Source organism: Ranitomeya variabilis, chromosome 1 (assembly GCF_051348905.1).
Source record: "Ranitomeya variabilis isolate aRanVar5 chromosome 1, aRanVar5.hap1, whole genome shotgun sequence".
NCBI classification, from domain to species: domain Eukaryota; kingdom Metazoa; phylum Chordata; class Amphibia; order Anura; family Dendrobatidae; genus Ranitomeya; species Ranitomeya variabilis.
The window spans coordinates 74,309,363-74,332,172 of record NC_135232.1 but is presented as its reverse complement, the minus strand read 5'-3'; the positions used below and the strand labels follow the sequence as shown (position 1 = coordinate 74,332,172).

General features: G+C 42.3%; 1 protein-coding gene across 2 annotated transcripts in view; it reads left to right on the top strand.

Moving 5' to 3' along the window:
- ITGA1 (integrin subunit alpha 1) overlaps nucleotides 1–22,810 on the top strand; it is a 286,895-nt gene that overhangs the window by 134,214 nt on the left and 129,871 nt on the right. For both annotated transcript variants that reach the window (XM_077285259.1, XM_077285250.1), the window contains exons 5-9: nucleotides 486–600; nucleotides 679–806; nucleotides 6,358–6,506; nucleotides 16,361–16,511; nucleotides 20,940–21,105. In XM_077285259.1, coding sequence (XP_077141374.1) covers nucleotides 486–600; nucleotides 679–806; nucleotides 6,358–6,506; nucleotides 16,361–16,511; nucleotides 20,940–21,105 — 709 coding nt within the window. The remainder of the gene's footprint in view (nucleotides 1–485; nucleotides 601–678; nucleotides 807–6,357; nucleotides 6,507–16,360; nucleotides 16,512–20,939; nucleotides 21,106–22,810) is intronic.

The window sequence follows — 22,810 nt, the reverse complement described above, 5'->3', positions numbered from 1 at the left end:
ACTGCTGTGTTAATGCATATTGCGGATAAGCCTTAAAGTACGTAGTTGTCCATTTTGCAATTTTTTTCCTAAAAATTTTTCAAAACAGCATAAAAATATTTTTAAAAATTAAATGATATTCCCTGGACAACACCACTGCCACTTGCGTTTCAATATTGTTCACCTGCTGATTTCCAGTTCCTTCTATACTCAAAATGTCATTATTGTGGGACCTGTGACCAATAACCTGTAATAACTGTCTGAAATGGGTCATCCTGGTCAAGAAAGAAGGAATATGAGATCAGAAGGTCTCTTGGGAAGTATCAAAACAATCAGATGCATCTAAAGTGGGCAAACCCTAAAGTATTGATTGCAGGGATTTGACACTTGGGTTCTCTACCAATCCTTTGATTGAAGGAAGCATGGTAAAATTAGCTCTGCCTTGAGTCGGGAATAGTGCATAGAATAGTTAACTTTCTGAATTTATTTCTTCCATTCTATCCCAGGCTTGCGGTCCTCTCTATGCGTACCGATGTGGAAGTTTGCATTACACAACTGGAATTTGTTCTAATGTCAGTTCTTCATTTCAAGTTTTGAACTCAATTGCGCCAGGAGTGCAAGGTATGGTACATGGTGTCATAAAATACTATCTATAGCATCGCAGTCTGTCTTCTCAACTGTGGATGATGTCTTCTCCAGAATGTGTCACACAACTGGATCTGGTGATCGTTCTTGATGGATCTAACAGTGTCTACCCTTGGGTCAGTGTGACAGAATTTTTACAGAAACTATTTAAAAAAATGACAATACACCCGTCTCAAACACAGGTAAATACAAGTACTATCTTCATTCAAGACACCTCTTGTATATCAGTCCTCCATCTCCTGATAGCAACCACATAGGTTGTTCTGAGTTTTACCATTTGATTTTCAGGCATTAGACAAAATTCAGAAATTTTTCAACATGTTTCCACCATAGTTGGACCCAAGAGATTGCAAAGCCTTTGCAAAAACAAATATGGTTCTCACATGGTTCAAGATAGTTAACCCTATTAAAAATCAGATAGTTGCTACAATTTAACTTTATGCCCAAATCCCTTAAAAAGTCACTAAAATTTCAATACATTTTAAATATGTTATATAATATATACAACCCCAGGCAAAAATTATGGAATCATCGGTCTTGGAGGATGTTCATTCAGTTGTTTTAATTTTGTAGAAAAAAAAGCAGATCACAGACATGGCACAAAACTAAAGTCATTTCAAATGGCAACTTTCTTGCTTTAAGAAACACTAAAAGAAATCAAAAACAAAAAATGTGGTAGTCAGTAATAGTTACTTTATTTGACCAAGCATAGGGGAAAATAATGGAATCACTCAATTCTGAGGAAAAAATGATGGAATCACCCTGTAAATTTTCATAACCAAAACTAACACCTGCATCAAATTAGATCTGCTCGTTAGTCTGCATCTAAAAAGGAGTGATCACACCTTGGAGAGCTGTTGTACCAAGTGGACTGACATGAATCATGTCTCCAACACGAGAGATGTCAATTGAAACAAAGGAGAGGATTATCAAACTCTTAAAAGATGGTAAATCATCACGCAATGTTGCATAAGATGTTGGTTGTTCACAGTCAGCTGTGTCTAAAATCTGGACCAAATACAAACATGGGAAGGTTGTTAAAGGCAAACATACTGGTAGACCAAGGAAGACTTCAAAGCATCAAAACCGGAAACTTATAGCAATATGTCTCCAAAACAGGAAATGCACAACAAAACAAATGAGGAACGAATGGGTGGAAACTGGAGTCAACGTCTGTGACTGAACTGTAAGAAACCGCCTAAAGGAAATGGGATTTGCATACAGAAAAGTTAAACGAAAGCCATCATTAACACCTAAACATAAAAAAACAAGGTTACAATGGGCTAAGGAAAAGCAATCGTGGACTGTGGATGACTGGATGGAAGTTATATTCAGTGATGAATCACGACTCTGCATTGGGCAAGGTGATGATGCTGGAACTTTTGTTTAGTGCCGTTCCAATGAGATTTATAAAGATGACTGTCTGAAGGAAACATGCAAATTTCCACAGTCATTGATGATATGGGGCTGCATGTCAGGTAAAGGCACTGGGGAGATGGCTGTCATTACATCTTCAATAAATGCACAAGTTTATGTTGATATTTTGAAAAATGTTTAGAATTGAGAGTCCTCAGTGGTATGTTGATATTTTGGACACTTTTCTTATCCCATCAATTGAAAGGATGTTTGTGCAAACATTCCTTGGAAAAAGACACATAACGTCAATTTCATGGCCTGCAAATAGTCCGGATCTCAAACCACTTGAAAATCTTGGGTGGAAATTGAAGAAAATGGTCCATGACAAGGCTCCAACCTGCAAAGCTGATCTGGCAACAGCAATCAGAGAAAGTTGGAGCCAGATTGATGAAGAGTCCTGTTTGACACTCATTAAGTCCATGCCTCAGAGACTGCAAGCTGTTATAAAAGCCAGAGGTGGTGCAACAAAATACTAGTGATGTTTTGGATTGTTTTTTTGTTTGTTTGTTTTTCATGATTCCATAATTTTTTCCTCAGAATTGAGTGATTCCATAATTTTTATCCTATGCTTGGTTAAAAAAAAGTAAACATTACTGACTACCACATTTTTTGTTTTTGATTTCTTTTACTGTTTCTTAAAGCCAGAAAGTTGCTGTTTGAAATAACTTTAGTTTTCTGCCATGTCTGTGATCTGCTTTTTTTCTACAAAATTAAACAACTGAATGAACATCCCCCAAGGCCGGTGATTCCATAACTTTTGCCAGGGGTTGTAGGTGCTTCTCACAAAATTTCAGTATTATCAAGAAGTTAATTTATTTCAGTTCATTGCAAACAGAGTGATCTATTTCAAGTATTTATTTCTGTTAATGGTGATGATTATGGCTTACAGCCAATGAAGACACAAAAGTCATTATCTCAGTAAATTAGAATACTTTCTAACATCAACTTGAAAAATGATTTTAAAATCCGAAATGTTGGCCTACTGAAATGTATGTTCAGTAAATACAGTTATATGAAAAAGTTTGGGCACCCCTATTAATCTTAAGCTTAATGTTTTATAAAAATTGTTTTTTTTGCAACAGCTATTTCAGTTTCATATATCTAATAACTGTTGGACACAGTAATGTTTCTGCCTTGAAATGAGGTTTATTGTACTAACAGAAAATGTGCAATCTGCATTCAAACAAAATTTGACAGGTGCATAAGTATGGGCACCCTTATCATTTTCTTGTTTTAAATACTCCTACCTACTTTTTACTGACTTACTAAAGCACTTTTTTTGGTTTTGTAACCTCATTGAGCTTTGAACTTCATAGCCAGGTGTATGCAATCATGAGAAAAGATACTTAAAGTGGCCACTTGCAAGTTGTTCTCCTGTTTGAATCTCCTCTGAAGAGTGACATCATGGGCTCCTCAAAACAACTGTCAAATGATCTGAAAACAAAGATTATTCAACATAGTTGTTCAGGGGAAGGATACAAAAAGCTGTCTCAGAGATTTAACCTGTGAATTTCCACTGTGAGGAACATAGTAAGGAAATGGAAGAATACAGGTACAGTTCTTGTTAAGGCCAGAAGTGGCAGGCCAAGAAAAACATCAGAAAGGCAGAGAAGAAGAATGGTGAGATCAGTCTAGGACAATCCTCAGACCACCTCCAGAGAGCTGCAGCATCAACTTGCTGCAGATGGTGTCACTGTGCATCGGTCAACTATACAACGCACTTTGCACAAGGAGAAGCTGTATGGGAAAGTGATGCAAAAGAAGCCATTTCTGCAAGCAGGCCACAAACAGAGTCGGCTGAGGTATGCAAAAGCACATTTGAAAAAGCCAATTTATTTTTGGAAGAAGGTCCTGTGGACTGATGAAACCAAGATTGAGTTGTTTGGTCATACAAAAAGGCATTATGCATGGCAGCAAAAAAACACAGCATTCCAAGAAAAACACTTGCTACCCACAGTAAAATTTGGTGGAGGTTCCATCATGGTTTGGGGCTGTGTGGCCAATGCCGGCACCGGGAATCTTGTTAAAGTTGAGGGACGCATGGATTCCTCTCAGTATCAGCAAATTCTTGACAAAAATGTTCATGAATCAGGGACAAAGTTGAAGTTACGCAGGGGATGGATCTTTCAGCAATACAATGATCCAAAACACCGCTCCAAATCTACTCAGGCATTCATGCAGAGGAACAATTACACTGTTCTGGAATGGCCATCCCAGTCCCCAGACCAGAATATCATTGAACATCTGTGGGATCATTTGAAGAGGGCTGTCCATGCTCGGCGACCATCAATCTTAACTGAACTGGAATTGTTTTGTAAAGAGGAATGGTCAAAAATACCTTCATCCAGGATCCAGGAACTCATTAAAAGCTACAAGAAGCGACTAGAGGCTGTTATTTTTGCAAAAGGAGGATCTACTAAATATTACTGTCACTTTTCTGGTGAGGTGCCCATACTTATGCACCTGTCAAATTTTGTTTGAATGCAGATTGCACATTTTCTGTTAGTACAATAAACCTCATTTCAAGGCAGAAACATTACTGTGTCCAACAGTTATTAGATATATGAAACTGAAACAGCTGTTGCAAAAAAAAAATAAATTATAAAACATTAAGCTTAAGATAAATAGGGGTGCCCAAACTTTTTCATATAACTGTACATTCAATATTTGGTCGAGGCTCCTTTGGCATCAATTACTGCATCAATGTGGCGTGGTATGGAAGCGATCAGCCTGTGGCACTGCTGAGGTGTTATGGAAGCCCAAATTGCTTTGAAAGCAGCCTTCAGCTCATCTGTATTGTTGGGTCTGGTGTCTTTCATCTTTCTCTTGACAATACCTCATAGATTCTCAATTGGATTAAGATCAGGTGAGTTTGCTGACCAATCAAACACAGTGATACTGTTGATTTTAAACCAGGTATTGGTACTTTTGGCAGTGTGGACAGGTGCCAAGTCCTGCTGGAGAATTAAATTTCCTTCTCCAAAAAGCTTGTTGGCAGAGGGAAGCATGAAGTTCTCTAAAATTTCCTGGTAGACGGCTGCACTGACTTTGGTCTTGATAAAACACAGTGGACCTACACTAGCAGATGACATGGCTCCCCAAACCATCACTGATTGTTGAAACTTCACACTAGACCTCAAGCAGCTTGGCTTGTGTTCCTCTCCACTCTTCCTCCAGACTCTGGGACCTTGATTTCCAAATGAAATGTAAAATTTACTTTCATCTGAAAACAACACCTTGGACCACTGAGCAACAGTCCAGTTCTTCTCCTTGACCAAGGTAAGAAGCTTCTGGCATTGTCTATTGGTCATGAGTGGCTTGACAAAAGGAATGCGACACTTGTAGCCCATGTCCTGGATACGTCTGTGTGTGGTGGCTTATGATGCAATGACCCCAGCAGCAGTCCACTCCTTGTTAATCTCATCCAAATTTTTAATTGGCCTTTTCTTATCAATCCTTTCAAGGTTGCGGTTATCCCGCTTGCTTGTGCACCTTTTTCTACCACACTTTTTCCTTCCACTCAACTTTCCATTAATATGCTTGGATGCAGCACTCTGTGAACAGCCAGCTTCCAGCTTCTTTAGCAATGACCTTTTGTGGCTTACCCTCCTTGTGGAGTGTGTCAATGACACCTTCTGGAAATTTGTCAAGTCAGCAGTCTTCCCCATGATTGTGGAGCCTACTGAAACAGACTAAGGGACCTTTTTAAATGCTGAGGAAGCCTTTGCGGGTGTATTTGTTAATTATTCTAATTTACTGAGATAATGACTTTAGGTTTCCATTGGCTGTAAGCCATAATCATCAACATTAACAGAAATAAACACTTGAAATAGATCAATCTGTTTGTAATGACTCTATATAATATGAGTTTCACTTTTTGTATTGCAGAACCGAAATAGATTAACTTTTTGATGAAATTCTAATTTTGTGGGAAGCACCTATTTTATCATAGAGATCTGCTTATTTCTCCACCTCTGAGTCACTTCTCCTCATGCCTCTTGAACTCAACATTTATTCTGAAGACAGTTGAAATGTGTTTTGTCAGATAACAGAGGTGTCAGATTACAACTGCTTATTAAAGTCTATTGAGAGGCAAAATGATAGCAGAAAGGAGCTTTGTAAGAGAACAGACTTACTAGAGAGTTGCAGCTTTCCAGTAAGTGTTTTATCTCACTCCAGAGCTGCATTCACAGCTACGCTGCTTAGACAATTAAATTTGTGCTTTTTCCAATGCCATGAACCAACATAAAGAAGTTGATCATCCATCACTGTTCTGATAACTTACTAGTTTCTTTCATGGCTCCGTTATTATTGTAGGTTTCAATAGTTCAATATGGTGAAAACGTCACTCATGAGTTTAACCTGAATACCCATTCCTCTACGGAAAGTGTACTGCAAGCAGCAAGCAAGATAAAGCAGAGAGGAGGCTCTTCAACATTGACAGCTCTTGGTATTAATACAGCAAGGTATGTGTAAAAGGATGAGTATTTTTTTTCAACAATAATTTGCAAAGAGTTTTTTTCAGGGGGGTTTCTTGAATCCATAATTGAAACTCTGCTAACCTGGGCAGTAACACAAGACCTTATGATTCAGCTCAGCATAACTACAAATTTGCAAGTCATCAGTATGGAAATATTGCTCAAAAATGCTTCGGAGGGCTGTAGTATAATGATGGACACATTAGCTGGGACCCAGCCTTTTCCAGCAACTGGAATGTAGTGCAAAATGGACTTATTCTTAATGTCAGGTATTTGCAATTTATGATGAAAAAATACTATAAAACTTTTAGTTCTCTACATTTAACAGATGCCAAGTTTTGGGGTTGACGGGGGATAATACTGTAACAATCTATAAAGCAATATCTAAAACTAAGTCTTATCTTATGCAAAAGGTGTGCAATAAAAGGAAACATTGACACTTATTGCTTCCCTTCAGGAGACTTCATCAAAAACGCTAAACTCTTCTGAGTATTTTTCCCCATTAAAGATTGCATGTTGTACGCGAAGTAGTGGAAAGTAAATATCATATAATAGATCCTTCTTCTGTCCCTAACATATCCGAATATGGAAACGCAACGTGTCTACGATCCCCCGCTGAATTATGACGCTTGGTGTATATCCTGTCCGCAAGGAATGCGAAGACTTCTAAATGGAATTATCTTTAGATTTTCGGGATGAGTTTTACCAGACTAAAGCATGACATATTTAGATTCTCAAACAATATATAGTATTGAGTATTTCTCCTCCACAGCCGCCCAAACTACTGGAAAATTCTGAGCCCCTGAAACAAACTGAAGGAGGAAATGACTTCTGTGAAATATAATGTTCTGGCCACTTCTCGCAGTGAAAAGTAATGGTATTGTAAGACTACGATCACTTCCCCCTAAACAAAAAAAGAAAATCTCTCCATTCTTGGGTCTTCCTCTTCTTAATGTTGCGAAAGCCAAGAGTTGTGTGCAAGTTTAGTTACCATCGATATTTCCCTAGTTAAAAAAAAACAACATTGTGAATCACCTTGCGAGTGTTGCAATCATTTCCACTTTGGTGACTTTTTTGGGACTTTCACAACTTATCTTATAGCTGCACAGTACAGAGATGGTAATGCGAAAATCACAGTGCTGCTCCCTTATGGTGCACTACACAAATAGTACAGGTGCCCCAGTGGGATTTGTATGCAGTGTAGTGTGCCATCTGTTAAAAGGAATCCGTCACCAAGTTTTTGCCCTTTAATCTGAGAGCAGCATAATGGAGGGGCTCAGACCTTGATTCGAGTGACATATCACTTACTGGGCAGATTATCACTACAGGACTAGTTGTCTGGCGCCATGTAGTCCTACTGCTCTGTATAACCCCGCCCCCAATGACTGATTGGCAGTGTACACAGAAAGCTGCTAATCAGTGATGTGGGTGGGCTGTCCCAAGCTCAGCATTCAGTGAACTGCTAAATCTGCCTCGGAGAGAGAATCATTTTATCAAAATTACAGCAGGCATCCCACTAAGTGATACATTTCTGGAATCAGGGTCTCAAACTCTACGTTACGCTGCTCTCAGATTACATAGTAAAAACTTTCTGACATATTCCCTTTAAGATGGCAATTGCTACATCTGTAATGTTTGAGATCAATTAGGTGATATTAACAAGCAAAGGTGTAACAGCCACTAACATGACGGCACTGTCCAAGGGCAGCACTGTAGTGATAGTGGAGCACACCTACGCTCTTTGCCAAGAAACCAGTCAAGTGGACAACTAATACCTCTGTAGCCCTAGCTTATCTTGGAGAGTTGGGTAGACGCAGTCCAGGAAAGGCAAAGCATATCCTCTATTATCCCCAAACGAGCCCAATCTCTGTCGCAGTAATGGGCCCTACATGTTCAAGGTGTATGTGAACTTCGAGCTAATTCTTACAACTTGGGTCCATTTTTATGGCTTGAAACCTGAATAATATATTAGATCTCCACTGAGATTACAAGTAGTGATGAGCGAATATACTCGTTACTCGAGATTTCTCGAGCACGCTCGGGTGACCTCCGAGTATTTGTGACTGCTCGGAGATTTAGTTTTCATCGCCTCAGCTGAATGATTTACATCTGTTAGCCAGCATAAGTACATGTGGGGATTCCCTAGCAACCAGGCAACCCCCACATGTACTTACGCTGGCTAACCGATGTAAATCATTCAGCTGCAACAAGAAAATCAAAATCTCCGAGCACTAAGCAATACTTGGAAGACCCACGAGCATGCTCGAGAAATCTCGAGTAACAAGTATACTCGCCCATCACTAATTGCAAGGCAATTAAAGTATGGATAAGAGTGGTCCAGTACAATAATTTTGCCCACCGTGTCCATTGGTGGTTTCCATTGTTTGTATGAAAGAAAAGACAGATGCCAGACCTTCAACTGCACTGTACTGCTCAAAAAGTCTATCCATGACATTTCAGAAACTGTCAATAACGTCTCGTGTCTTCCAGGATGTGGTTTTCACTTCAAGAAAAAAAATTTAAGAAACCTCAAAGACATAGGAAGTTAATTTCAGTTTACGGAGCAGAAATTCTTAAAAAATTTTAAAATGAAGTTTATGTAGCGATGAACTCTTCGTTGAGTAAGTTAAGAAGTTGGGATTTGGCTTTACCATAGTCCGAACACAACTACCATGTGACATGATTACGTAAAGGGATCAAGCACTCCATATTAACCCCTTCTCGACATATGACACTTCATATTTCAGGTCCCTGTCTTAGATGTAAGCTCATCATTGCTGGCAGGTAATAGCTGTGATACACAGCCATCATCTGCCTCTAACAGCAGCAGATGGAGCTGAGCTCTCTTCGCTGCTGTTAATCACTTAGACGCCACTGCCTATCTCTGACAGCGGCATTTACAGTGCACAAACCGGGACAGTATGCTGTTTGCCCCCGATGTCTGTCATGATGGTACGCCTATAAAAACTAGCATATGGCTAGTTGTTATGGTTCTCAATGGCAAGAGAACATAGCCCAGCAAACATAAGAACTAGCTCTTGGAAGGATGGAAACTAATCTGACCATGAACTAAACCTGTCGCACAACTAACAGTAGCCGGGTAGCGTAGCCTGCGTTTTATCCCTAGACGCCCAGCGCCGGCCGGAGGACTAACTAATCCTGGCAGAGGAAAATATAGTCCTGGCTCACCTCTAGAGAAATTTCCCCGAAAGGCAGACAGAGGCCCCCACAAATATTGGCGGTGATTTTAGATGAAATGACAAACGTAGTATGAAAATAGGTTTAGCAAAATTGAGGTCCGCTTACTAGATAGCAGGAAGACAGAAAGGGCACTTTCATGGTCAGCTGAAAACCCTATCAAAACACCATCCTGAAATTACTTTAAGACTCTAGTATTAACTCATAACATCAGAGTGGCAATTTCAGATCACAAGAGCTTTCCAGACACAGAAACGAAACTACAGCTGTGAACTGGAACAAAATGCAAAAACAAACAAGGACTAAAGTCCAACTTAGCTGGGAGTTGTCTAGCAGCAGGAACATGCACAGAAAGGCTTCTGATTACAATGTTGACCGGCATGGAAGTGACAGAGGAGCAAGGCTAAATAGCGACTCCCACATCCTGATGGAAACAGGTGAACAGAGAGGATGATGCACACCAGTTCAATTCCACCAGTGGCCACCGGGGGAGCCCAAAATCCAATTTCACAACAGTACCCCCCCCCTCAAGGAGGGGGCACCGAACCCTCACCAGAACCACCAGGGCGATCAGGATGAGCCCTATGAAAGGCACGGACCAAATCGGAGGCATGAACATCAGAGGCAGTCACCCAAGAATTATCCTCCTGACCGTATCCCTTCCATTTGACCAGATACTGGAGTTTCCGTCTGGAAACACGGGAGTCCAAGATTTTTTCCACAACGTACTCCAACTCGCCCTCAACCAACACTGGAGCAGGAGGCTCAACGGAAGGCACAACCGGTACCTCATACCTGCGCAATAATGACCGATGAAAAACATTATGAATAGAAAAAGATGCAGGAAGGTCCAAACGGAAGGACACAGGGTTAAGAATCTCCAATATCTTGTACGGGCCGATAAACCGAGGCTTAAACTTGGGAGAAGAAACCCTCATAGGGACAAAACGAGAAGACAACCACACCAAGTCCCCAACACAAAGCCGAGGACCAACCCGACGCCGGCGGTTGGCAAAAAGCTGAGTCTTCTCCTGGGACAACTTCAAATTGTCCACTACCTGCCCCCAAATCTGATGCAACCTCTCCACCACAGCATCCACTCCAGGACAATCCGAAGATTCCACCTGACCAGAAGAAAATCGAGGATGAAACCCCGAATTACAGAAAAAGGGAGACACCAAGGTGGCAGAGCTGGCCCGATTATTGAGGGCAAACTCCGCTAAAGGCAAAAAAGCAACCCAATCATCCTGATCTGCAGACACAAAACACCTCAAATATGTCTCCAAGGTCTGATTCGTCCGCTCGGTCTGGCCATTAGTCTGAGGATGGAAAGCAGACGAGAAAGACAAATCTATGCCCATCCTAGCACAGAATGCTCGCCAAAATCTAGACACGAATTGGGTACCTCTGTCAGAAACGATATTCTCCGGAATACCATGCAAACGGACCACATTTTGAAAAAACAGAGGAACCAACTCGGAAGAAGAAGGCAACTTAGGCAGGGGAACCAAATGGACCATCTTAGAGAAACGATCACACACCACCCAGATGACAGACATCTTCTGAGAAACAGGAAGATCCGAAATAAAATCCATCGAGATGTGCATCCAGGGCCTCTTCGGGATAGGCAAGGGCAACAACAATCCACTAGCCCGAGAACAACAAGGCTTGGCCCGAGCACAAACGTCACAAGACTGCACGAAGCCTCGCACATCTCGAGACAGGGAAGGCCACCAGAAGGACCTTGCCACCAAATCCCTGGTACCAAAGATTCCAGGATGACCTGCCAACGCAGAAGAATGAACCTCAGAAATGACTTTACTGGTCCAATCATCAGGAACAAACAGTCTACCAGGTGGGCAACGATCAGGTCTATCCGCCTGAAACTCCTGCAAGGCCCGCCGCAGGTCTGGAGAAACGGCAGACAATATCACTCCATCCTTAAGGATACCTGTAGGTTCAGAATTACCAGGGGAGTCAGGCTCAAAACTCCTAGAAAGGGCATCCGCCTTAACATTCTTAGAACCCGGCAGGTAGGACACCACAAAATTAAACCGAGAGAAAAACAACGACCAGCGCGCCTGTCTAGGATTCAGGCGTCTGGCGGACTCAAGATAAATTAGATTTTTGTGGTCAGTCAATACCACCACCTGATGTCTAGCCCCCTCAAGCCAATGACGCCACTCCTCAAAAGCCCACTTCATGGCCAAAAGCTCCCGATTCCCAACATCATAATTCCGCTCGGCGGGCGAAAATTTACGCGAGAAAAAAGCACAAGGTCTCATCACGGAGCAATCGGAACTTCTCTGCGACAAAACCGCCCCAGCTCCGATTTCAGAAGCGTCGACCTCAACCTGAAAAGGAAGAGCAACATCAGGCTGACGCAACACAGGGGCGGAAGAAAAGCGGCGCTTAAGCTCCCGAAAGGCCTCCACAGCAGCAGGGGACCAATCAGCAACATCAGCACCCTTCTTAGTCAAATCAGTCAATGGTTTAACAACATCAGAAAAACCAGCAATAAATCGACGATAAAAGTTAGCAAAGCCCAAAAATTTCTGAAGACTCTTAAGAGAAGAGGGTTGCGTCCAATCACAAATAGCCTGAACCTTGACAGGATCCATCTCGATGGAAGAGGGGGAAAAAATATATCCCAAAAAGGAAATCTTTTGAACCCCAAAAACGCACTTAGAACCCTTCACACACAAGGAATTAGACCGCAAAACCTGAAAAACCCTCCTGACCTGCTGGACATGAGAGTCCCAGTCATCCGAAAAAATCAAAATATCATCCAGATACACAATCATAAATTTATCCAAATAATCACGGAAAATGTCATGCATAAAGGACTGAAAGACTGAAGGGGCATTTGAAAGACCAAAAGGCATCACCAAATACTCAAAGTGGCCCTCGGGCGTATTAAATGCGGTTTTCCACTCATCCCCCTGCTTAATTCGCACCAAATTATACGCCCCACGGAGATCTATCTTAGAGAACCACTTGGCCCCCTTTATGCGAGCAAACAAATCAGTCAGCAGTGGCAACGGATATTGATATTTAACCGTGATTTTATTCAAAAGCCGATAATCAATGCACGGCCTCAAAGAGCCATCTTTCTTAGCCACAAAGAAAAAACCGGCTCCTAAGGGAGATGACGAAGGATGAATATGTCCCTTTTCCAAGGACTCCTTTATATATTCTCGCATAGCAGCATGTTCGGGCACAGACAGATTAAATAAACGACCCTTAGGGTATTTACTACCCGGAATCAAATCTATGGCACAATCGCACTCCCGGTGCGGAGGTAATGAACCAAGCTTAGGTTCTTCAAAAACGTCACGATATTCAGTCAAGAATTCAGGAATCTCAGAGGGAATAGATGATGAAATGGAAACCACAGGTACGTCCCCATGCGTCCCCTTACATCCCCAGCTGAACACAGACATAGCTTTCCAGTCAAGGACTGGGTTATGAGATTGCAGCCATGGCAATCCAAGCACCAACACATCATGTAGGTTATACAGCACAAGAAAGCGAATAATCTCCTGGTGATCCGGATTAATCCGCATAGTTACTTGTGTCCAGTATTGTGGTTTATTGCTAGCCAATGGGGTGGAGTCAATCCCCTTCAGGGGTATAGGAGTTTCAAGAGGCTCCAAATCATACCCACAGCGTTTGGCAAAGGACCAATCCATAAGACTCAAAGCGGCGCCAGAGTCGACATAGGCATCCGCGGTAATAGATGATAAAGAACAAATCAGGGTCACAGATAGAATAAACTTAGACTGTAAAGTGCCAATTGAAACAGACTTATCAAGCTTCTTAGTACGCTTAGAGCATGCTGATATAACATGAGTTGAATCACCGCAATAGAAGCACAACCCATTTTTTCGTCTAAAATTCTGCCGTTCACTTCTGGACAGAATTCTATCACATTGCATATTCTCTGGCGTCTTCTCAGTAGACACCGCCAAATGGTGCACAGGTTTGCGCTCCCGCAGACGCCTATCGATCTGGATAGCCATTGTCATGGACTCATTCAGACCCGCAGGCACAGGGAACCCCACCATAACATCCTTAATGGCATCAGAGAGACCCTCTCTGAAATTTGCCGCCAGGGCGCACTCATTCCACTGAGTAAGCACAGCCCATTTACGGAATTTCTGGCAGTATATTTCAGCTTCGTCTTGCCCCTGAGATAGGGACATCAAGGCCTTTTCCGCCTGAAGTTCTAACTGAGGTTCCTCATAAAGCAACCCCAAGGCCAGAAAAAACGCATCCACATTGAGCAACGCAGGATCCCCTGGAGCCAATGCAAAAGCCCAATCCTGAGGGTCGCCCCGGAGCAAGGAAATCACAATCCTGACCTGCTGAGCAGGATCTCCAGCAGAGCGAGATTTCAGGGACAAAAACAACTTGCAATTATTTTTGAAATTTTGAAAGCAAGATCTATTCCCCGAGAAAAATTCAGGCAAAGGAATTCTAGGTTCAGATATAGGAACATGAACAACAAAATCTTGTAAATTTTGAACTTTCGTGGTGAGATTATTCAAACCTGCAGCTAAACTCTGAATATCCATTTTAAACAGGTGAACACAGAGCCATTCCAGGATTAGAAGGAGAGAGAGAGAGAGAAAGGCTGCAATATAGGCAGACTTGCAAGAGATTCAATTACAAGCACACTCAGAACTGATGGAAAAAAAAAAAAAAAAAAAATCTTCAGCAGACTTCTCTTTTCTCTCCTTTCTCTGTCAATTAATTTAACCCTTTCGGGCCGGTCAAACTGTTATGGTTCTCAATGGCAAGAGAACATAGCCCAGCAAACATAAGAACTAGCTCTTGGAAGGATGGAAACTAATCTGACCATGAACTAAACCTGTCGCACAACTAACAGTAGCCGGGTAGCGTAGCCTGCGTTTTATCCCTAGACGCCCAGCGCCGGCCGGAGGACTAACTAATCCTGGCAGAGGAAAATATAGTCCTGGCTCACCTCTAGAGAAATTTCCCTGAAAGGCAGACAGAGGCCCCCACAAATATTGGCGGTGATTTTAGATGAAATGACAAACGTAGTATGAAAATAGGTTTAGCAAAATTGAGGTCCGCTTACTAGATAGCAGGAAGACAGAAAGGGCACTTTCATGGTCAGCTGAAAACCCTATCAAAACACCATCCTGAAATTACTTTAAGACTCTAGTATTAACTCATAACATCAGAGTGGCAATTTCAGATCACAAGAGCTTTCCAGACACAGAAACGAAACTACAGCTGTGAACTGGAACAAAATGCAAAAACAAACAAGGACTAAAGTCCAACTTAGCTGGGAGTTGTCTAGCAGCAGGAACATGCACAGAAAGGCTTCTGATTACAATGTTGACCGGCATGGAAGTGACAGAGGAGCAAGGCTAAATAGCGACTCCCACATCCTGATGGAAACAGGTGAACAGAGAGGATGATGCACACCAGTTCAATTCCACCAGTGGCCACCGGGGGAGCCCAAAATCCAATTTCACAACAGCTAGTCTCTTAGGAGACTGATTTAGTATAAGGTGATTCCCCAAGGAAACTGACAAATTGAAAAAAAAAATTTCAACCATTAATAATAAAGAAATATATAAAAAAAAAACATACAATACACATATTTTGTATTATGGGGTCTATAAAAGTCCAGTCTGTCAAAAAATATACAATTAATTTACTCAATCAGTACATGTGTTAATGCGAAAAAAAATAAAATACCAGAATTGCATTTTTTGGTTGCCACAGCTCTTTGAAAAAGTACAGTACAAAGCTAATAAGCTGCCATATCAACTGCAAAATGGTATAAATCAAAATGTCAGCTTGTCATGCAAAAAACAAGCTTCTACAACCACAAAAAGAAAACATTATTGGTCTCGGAAACTAGCGTCACAAGTTAATTTAAAAGAAAAAAAAAAAATTATACAAGTTTGGTATCGCTGTGACAATGCTGTCCTGGAGAATCACACTGACAAGTAATTTTTACAAAACAATAAATAACATGAAAGCAAAAAAAAACAAAACAATTATAGAATGCCATTTTTTTTGCAATTTCACTGCTCTTGGATTTTATTTCCCATTTTCACTTTATTGTAAAATTATTAAAGCCATTCAAATCTACAACTCGTCCTACAAAAAAACAAGCTCTCATACATCTATATGGACAGAAAAATAAAAAAGCTATGGCTCTTGGAATAAGGGGAGGAAAAAATAAAATAAACAAAAAATGGAAAATCGTCATGTCAAGAAGGATTTAAATATGTTTTTACATTCTATGTTTATTGTTCTCCTGCTGCTTCTGCCTCAGTCTCTGAGGTCAGTGCCTTATCTTCATCTCCATACCCAGAACACGAGTCCTAAACTTAGGCCGGGATCACACTTGCGTGTGCAATGTGGGAAACTCGCATGAGTCTCTCGCATCAATACCCGGCACTGCCACCGGCTCTCAGGAACGGAGTGTTCAGCTGCATAGAAACACATACAGCCGCATGCTCGGGTCCCGAGTGCCGGCAGCTGTGCTGGGTATTGATGCGAGAGACTCACTTGAGTTTCTCGCATTGCACTCACAACTGTGACCCCGGCCTTACTGACATGATCACACACCAATACCCGACATTTGTTGAATATTTCAGAAAAGAAGCCTTTAGTGAAGAAAGAGGTGCTCGGAGAGGAGTAAAGAAAGTCATGGTGGTTGTGACAGATGGGGAATCTCACGATGGTTTTCTCTTGAAAAATGTGACTGGTGAATGTGAACGTGATGGGATTGAAACTTATGCCATTGCTGTAAGTATTTTGTAATGGCTTGCTAAATTAAATGACTATGCACACTATGCACACTAAAAGCATCCATATTTTTCTAACAAAATATTGATCTTAAATGGTATTTAAAAGGAACCTGACAGCTGGATAAACACCTATAGGCTGGAGTCACACTAAACGTATGAATAACCCGTCCAAGTCTCCCTGCCGAGAGTCTCACGAGTGTAATGCAAGGGTCATGCGAGTACATATATATGATTGATGTCATTATAATTTAAAAAGAGAAACCACAGTAATTTGACAAACAATGGCTTCACCCAACCACTAACCATGAGTGGAGAAAACGTTTTGGTGTTATCATTCATATTCTCTCAAAAAAGCCCAAGAAAGCAAAAATTCTGCCAGGGTATGTAAACTTTTGATCAAAACCAAACAAAAATTTGGCTCCATCCATCTTCCCATCAATTTTATCCATCTTCCCTGTCCCTGCTGAAGAAAAGCAGGCCCAAACCATGATGCTGCCACCACCATGTTTGACAGTGGGGATGGTGTGTTCAGGGTGATGAGCTGTGTTGCCTTTACGCCAAACATATCGTTTGGCATTGTTGCCAAAAAGTTTGATTTTGGTTTCATCTGACCAGAGCACCTTCTTCCACATGCTTGGTGTGTCTCCCAGGTGTCTTGTTGCAAACTTTAAAAAACACTTTTTATGGATATCTTCGAGAAATGGCTTTCTTCATGCCACTCTTCCATAAAGGCCTGATTTGTACAGTGTACGACTGATTGTTGTCCTATGGACAGACTGTCCCACCTCAGCTGTAGATCTCTGCAGTTCACCAGAGTGATCATGGGCCTCTTAGCTGCATCTCTGATCAGTCTTCTCCTTGTTTGAGATGAAAGTTTAGAGGGACGGCCGGGTCTTGGTAGATTTGCAGTGGTATGATACTCCTTCCATTTCAATATGATCGCTTGCACAGTGTTCCTTGGGATGTTTAAAGTTTTGGAAATCATTTTGTATCCAAATCCAGCTTTAAACTTCTCCACAACAGTATCACGGACCTGCCTGTTGTGCTCCTTGGTCTTCATGATGCTCTCTGTGCTACAAACAGAACCTTGAGACTATCACAGAGCAGGTGCATTTATACAGAGACTTGATTACACACAGGTGGATTATATTTATCATCATTAGGCATTTAGGACAACATTGGATCATTCCAATATCCATAATGAACTTCTGGAGTGAGTTTGCTGCACTGAAAGTAAAAGGGACCGAATAATATTGCACGCCCCACTTTTCAGTTTTTGAATTTCCACAAAAATTTAAAATAACCAATAAATTTCGTTCAACTTCACAATTGTGTTCCACTTGTTGTTGATCCTTCACCAAAAATTAACATTTTGTATCTTTATGTTTGAAGCATGATATGTGGGAAAAGGTTGAAAAGTTCCAGGGGGCCGAATACTTTTGCAAGGCACTGTATATATGAAAAGCCGGCAATCCAGCAGCTGTGTATTGTAAAATCGCAGCAGGAGCCAACAATATAGAATAGGTGGATTACATAAAATAATATAGATGTCAGTGACAGATACAATTAGTACAGTGTGTGTGCAGCTTACTGTACATGTATTTAATAAATAAAAGATTATTTTTCTGAAAAAATGGCGTGGGCTCCCATGTAATTTTCTTAACCAGCAGAGGGAAAGCCGATGTCTGGAGGCCAATGTTTATAGCCTGGGAAGGGATAGTACCCATGGTGCTTCCCAGGCTATTAATATCAGTTCAAAACAGTATGCTTAGCCTTTACTGGCTATTAACATGGGGGACCCTAAAAAAAATGATGTAGGGTCCTCCTATAATTAATAACCAGTAGAGATGGACGGACACCTGGATGTTTGGGTCCGGTGGGTTCGACTGAACAATTACAAAAGTAACAAAAAGTTCAGGTTCAGGTACCAGGAACTGAACCCAGACCCCATTCACTTGAATGGGGGTCCCTAACATCCAGTGTGCATGACAGCGCTGCTGCAAACACCGCTTATGATCAGCGGTGAAATCATCCCTGCCACTCAGAGAACCGCATTTCCTATGATGTTAAAAGACAGTGTGAGCACTCAGCTGTGATCGGAGGTATAAAGTTTACCTCCGGTCACTGGAGTCAGTGGATAGGACTACTGCTCTCATCATCCGACACCTGCTGCCACTAATAACAGTGAGATCAGAGTGGCGGATGGGAATATTCATTGGCTGGCTCCTGCACTGTAAATAAATAATGCAAAAAAAAATAGCGTGGATTCCCCTGTATTTTTGATAACCGCCAGGCAAAACTCACAGCTTGGATCTGCAACACTCAGCTGCCAGCTTCAACAAGGTTGGTTATCAAGACTAGAGGGTCCCCACGCCGTATTTTTTAAATATTTAAATAAATAATATAAAAAAAATAACAAGGGGTCCCCCCATTTTTGACAGCCAGCCTTGCCAAAGCAGACAGCTGGGGTCTAGTATTCTCAGGCTGGCAAGGGGCCATGGATATTGGGTCCCCCCAGTCTAAAAATAGCAGCCCGCAGCCGCCCAGAAAAAGCACATCTATTAGATGCGACAATTCTGGCACTTTGCTTGGCTCTTTCTACTTTCCCTGTAGCGGTGGCAAGTGGGGTTCATATTTGTGGGGTTGATGTCACCTTTGTATTGTCAGATGACATCAAGCCCACGGCTTAGTAATGGAGAAGCGTCTGTAAGACACCTATCCATTACTAATCCTATAGTTGTATGGTAAATAAAGACACAGCCAGAATAAAGTCTTTTATTAGAAATAAAACAAAACACAGTTTTACTTTTTAAATTAAAAATAACAAACACAGTTATACTCACCTATCGCCTATTACACCAAAGCCCTCGTTCTCCTGTAATAAACCAAAAATAAAAAACAACAATATCCCTTACCTGTCGGTCGTTCTGTCCCATGCCATAATCCATGTCTGGGGAAAAACAGTTTTCAACCTGGACAGTGTGAAGATGCGACTGTCCAGGCTGAGAACCACTGCTGAATGAGCTGCTGTGAGTGCAGACTCAGTGACCCTGCTTTGGCAAGGCAGGTTGTCAAAAATGGGGGGGACCCCTCGACATTTTTTAAAATTATTTATATAATTAAAAAATACAGTGGGGGACCCTCTATTCTTGACAACCAGCCTTGTTGAAGTTGATAGCTGAGGGTTGCAGCCCTCAGCTGTGAATTCTGCCTGGCTGGTTATCAAAAATACAGGGGAACCCATGCGTTTTTTTAAAATTATTTATTTACAGCGCAGCAGCTGGCTAATGAATACTCCCATCAGCCACTCCTGCTCTTGCTGTTATTAGCAGCAGCAGGTGTCAGATGATAAGAGCAGTAGTCCCATCAGCTGACACCAGTGACTGGAGGTAAACTTTATACCTCCGATCACAGCTGAGCGCTCAAGCTGTCCTTTGACAGCATGGGAACCGTGGCTCTCTGACCGGCAGTGATGATTTCATCTCCTATCAGAAATGATGTTTGCCGCGCTGTTATGCATATGACAGCGTGACAAACACCCGGTGTTCAGGCAGCCAAAGCCAAACAGTAACACAGACTTCCCAGAACAGTAGGTGTTCGGTACGGACGCCTACCTTTACTGTTCGGGTTTGCCCATCTCTAATAACCAGCAAAGGCTATGCAGCCAGCTGCGGGCTGACATTAATAGCCTTGGAAAGGTCAGAGAGGCCCGGCGCCTGCGCACTGCAGTACTTTGCTCTGCCCGTACGTCTGTGCCGGAGCCGCGTCAGGAAGACAAGAAGAGGACGTCATCGTATGAAGATGGGAGGCGCCGGACCCAGACCGCTACGCCCATCGGACCCGGACCGCAGCGGGACCGCCCCTGGGTGAGTATAATATAACCTGTTTTTCTTACCTTTCAGGTTACATCGGGGGCTTATCTACAGCATTACATAAAATTGTAGATAAGCCCCTGATGCCGGTGGCCTTATCTCATATACGATTTTTGGGGTGACAGATTCCCTTTAAGCCATACTTACGACCTCACACATTCCACCGACATCATTGTATTCTGCAAAAGAGTTAAAAAACAAACAACAATATTCCTCACTTTTCCGCAGAGAAGATGATAATCCATTTGTCCCATGATGGGTCTAGCTCTGCTACATCTAAATGTCAGGCTGCATGGTTGCATATGTTTAGTACATATCATTACAGGATGGTGGACATTATTACATGATGGGGGCTAGGACGAGGAACATTATTATAGGACAGAGGACATTAATTTACAGGGTTTCACAGATCTTGCCAACCTGCTAGTGGGGGTCCCGGTCCAAATTTTGCACTTGGGCCCATAGGACTGTAGTGTCACCACTGCATATAGCGATATGTATGTTTAACTTACATAATGAAATTTGTAATTTACATTTATTTATTATCATTTTAGATTCTTGGAAGCTACAACAGAGGTAACATAAGCACAGAGAAGTTGGTCAATGAGATACTTTCTATTGCAAGCGAGCCAAAAGACAAACACTTCTTTAACGTCTCCGAAGAATTGGCTTTGTCAACCATTGTGGAATCATTGGGAGAAAGGATATTTGCCCTAGAAGGTAATATTAGGTTGTACATACTCCTATAACTATAATTCTGACCTATTAACCACTGACATTTACGCCTGATTCATTATTGTCTTTGCCCCGCACACAATCCATGGAAGACCAACTGCTTTTCAACATTCAAACTTTTACTGAACAGGTCACAATTAGAGTTGAGCATTCCGATACCGCAAGTATCGGGTATCGGCCGATACTTGCGGGTATCGGAATTCCGATACCGAGATCCGATACTTTTGTGGTATCGGGTATCGGTATCGAAACAACATTAATGTGTAAAAGAAAGAATTAAAATAAAAAATATTGCTATACTCACCTCTCCGACGCAGCCTGGACCTCACCGAGGGAACCGGCAGCATTCTTTGCTTAAAATGCGCGCGTTTACTTCCTTCCGTGACGTCACCGCTTGTGATTGGTTGCGTGCCGCCCATGTGGCCGTGACGCGACCAATCACAGCAAGCCGTGACGTAATTTTCAGGTCCTGAATGCCTAATTCTAGGCATTCAGGATTTTAAAATTACATTCCGGCTTGTGATTGGTCGCGTCGCGGTCACATGGGCGACGTGACCAATCACAAGCCGTGACGTCACGGGAGGCAGGAAACGCGCGCATTTTAAAATTACGTCCCGGCTTGTGATTGGTTGCGGCACGCAACCAATCACAAGCAAGCCGTGACGCAATTTCAGGTCCTGAATGCAGAATTCTGCATTTTAAAATTACGTCCCGGCTTGTGATTGGTTGCGGCACGCAACCAATCACAAGCAAGCCGTGACGTAATTTCAGGTCCTGAATGCAGAATTCTGCATTCAGGACCTGAAATTACGTCACGGCTTGATTGTGATTAGTTGCGTGCCGCAACCAATCACAAGCCGGGACGTAATTTTAAAATGCGCGCGTTTCCTGCCTCCCGTGACGTCACGGCTTGTGATTGGTCGCGTCGCCCATGTGACCGCGACGCGACCAATCACAAGCCGGAACGTAATTTTAAAATCCTGAATGCCTAGAATTAGGCATTCAGGACCTGAATATTACGTCACGGCTTGCTGTGATTGGTCGCGTCGCGGCCACATGGGCGGCACGCAACCAATCACAAGCCGGGACGTAATTTTAAAATCCTGAATGCCTAGAATTTGGCATTCAGGACCTGAAAATTACGTCACGGCTTGCTGTGATTGGTCGCATCGCGGCCACATGGGCGGCACGCGACCAATCACAAGCCGTGACGTCACGGGAGGAAGGAAACGCGCGCATTTTAAGCAAAGAACGCTGCCGGTCCCCTCGGTGAGGTCCAGGCTGCGCCGGAGGGGTGAGTATAGCAATATTTTTTATTTTAATTCTTTATTTTACACATTAATATGGTTCCCAGGGCCTGAGGGAGAGTTTCCTCTCCTTCAGACCCTGGGAACCATCAGGGATACCGTCCGATACTTGAGTCCCATTGACTTGTATTGGTATCGGGTATCGGTATCGGATTAGATCCGATACTTTGCCGGTATCGGCCGATACTTTCCGATACCGATACTTTCAAGTTTCGGACGGTATCGCTCAACACTAGTCACAATTATTACAGTGGAGCATGTGGAATAGAGTACAATAGGTTACAGTCTTTCCCTCAGGTACCGGACATAACTTTAGCCCTAACTCTCTTTCCCGATATAGTATCCTATTTCCTACTGCCTCAACTACCTCTAGGGATCCCGCT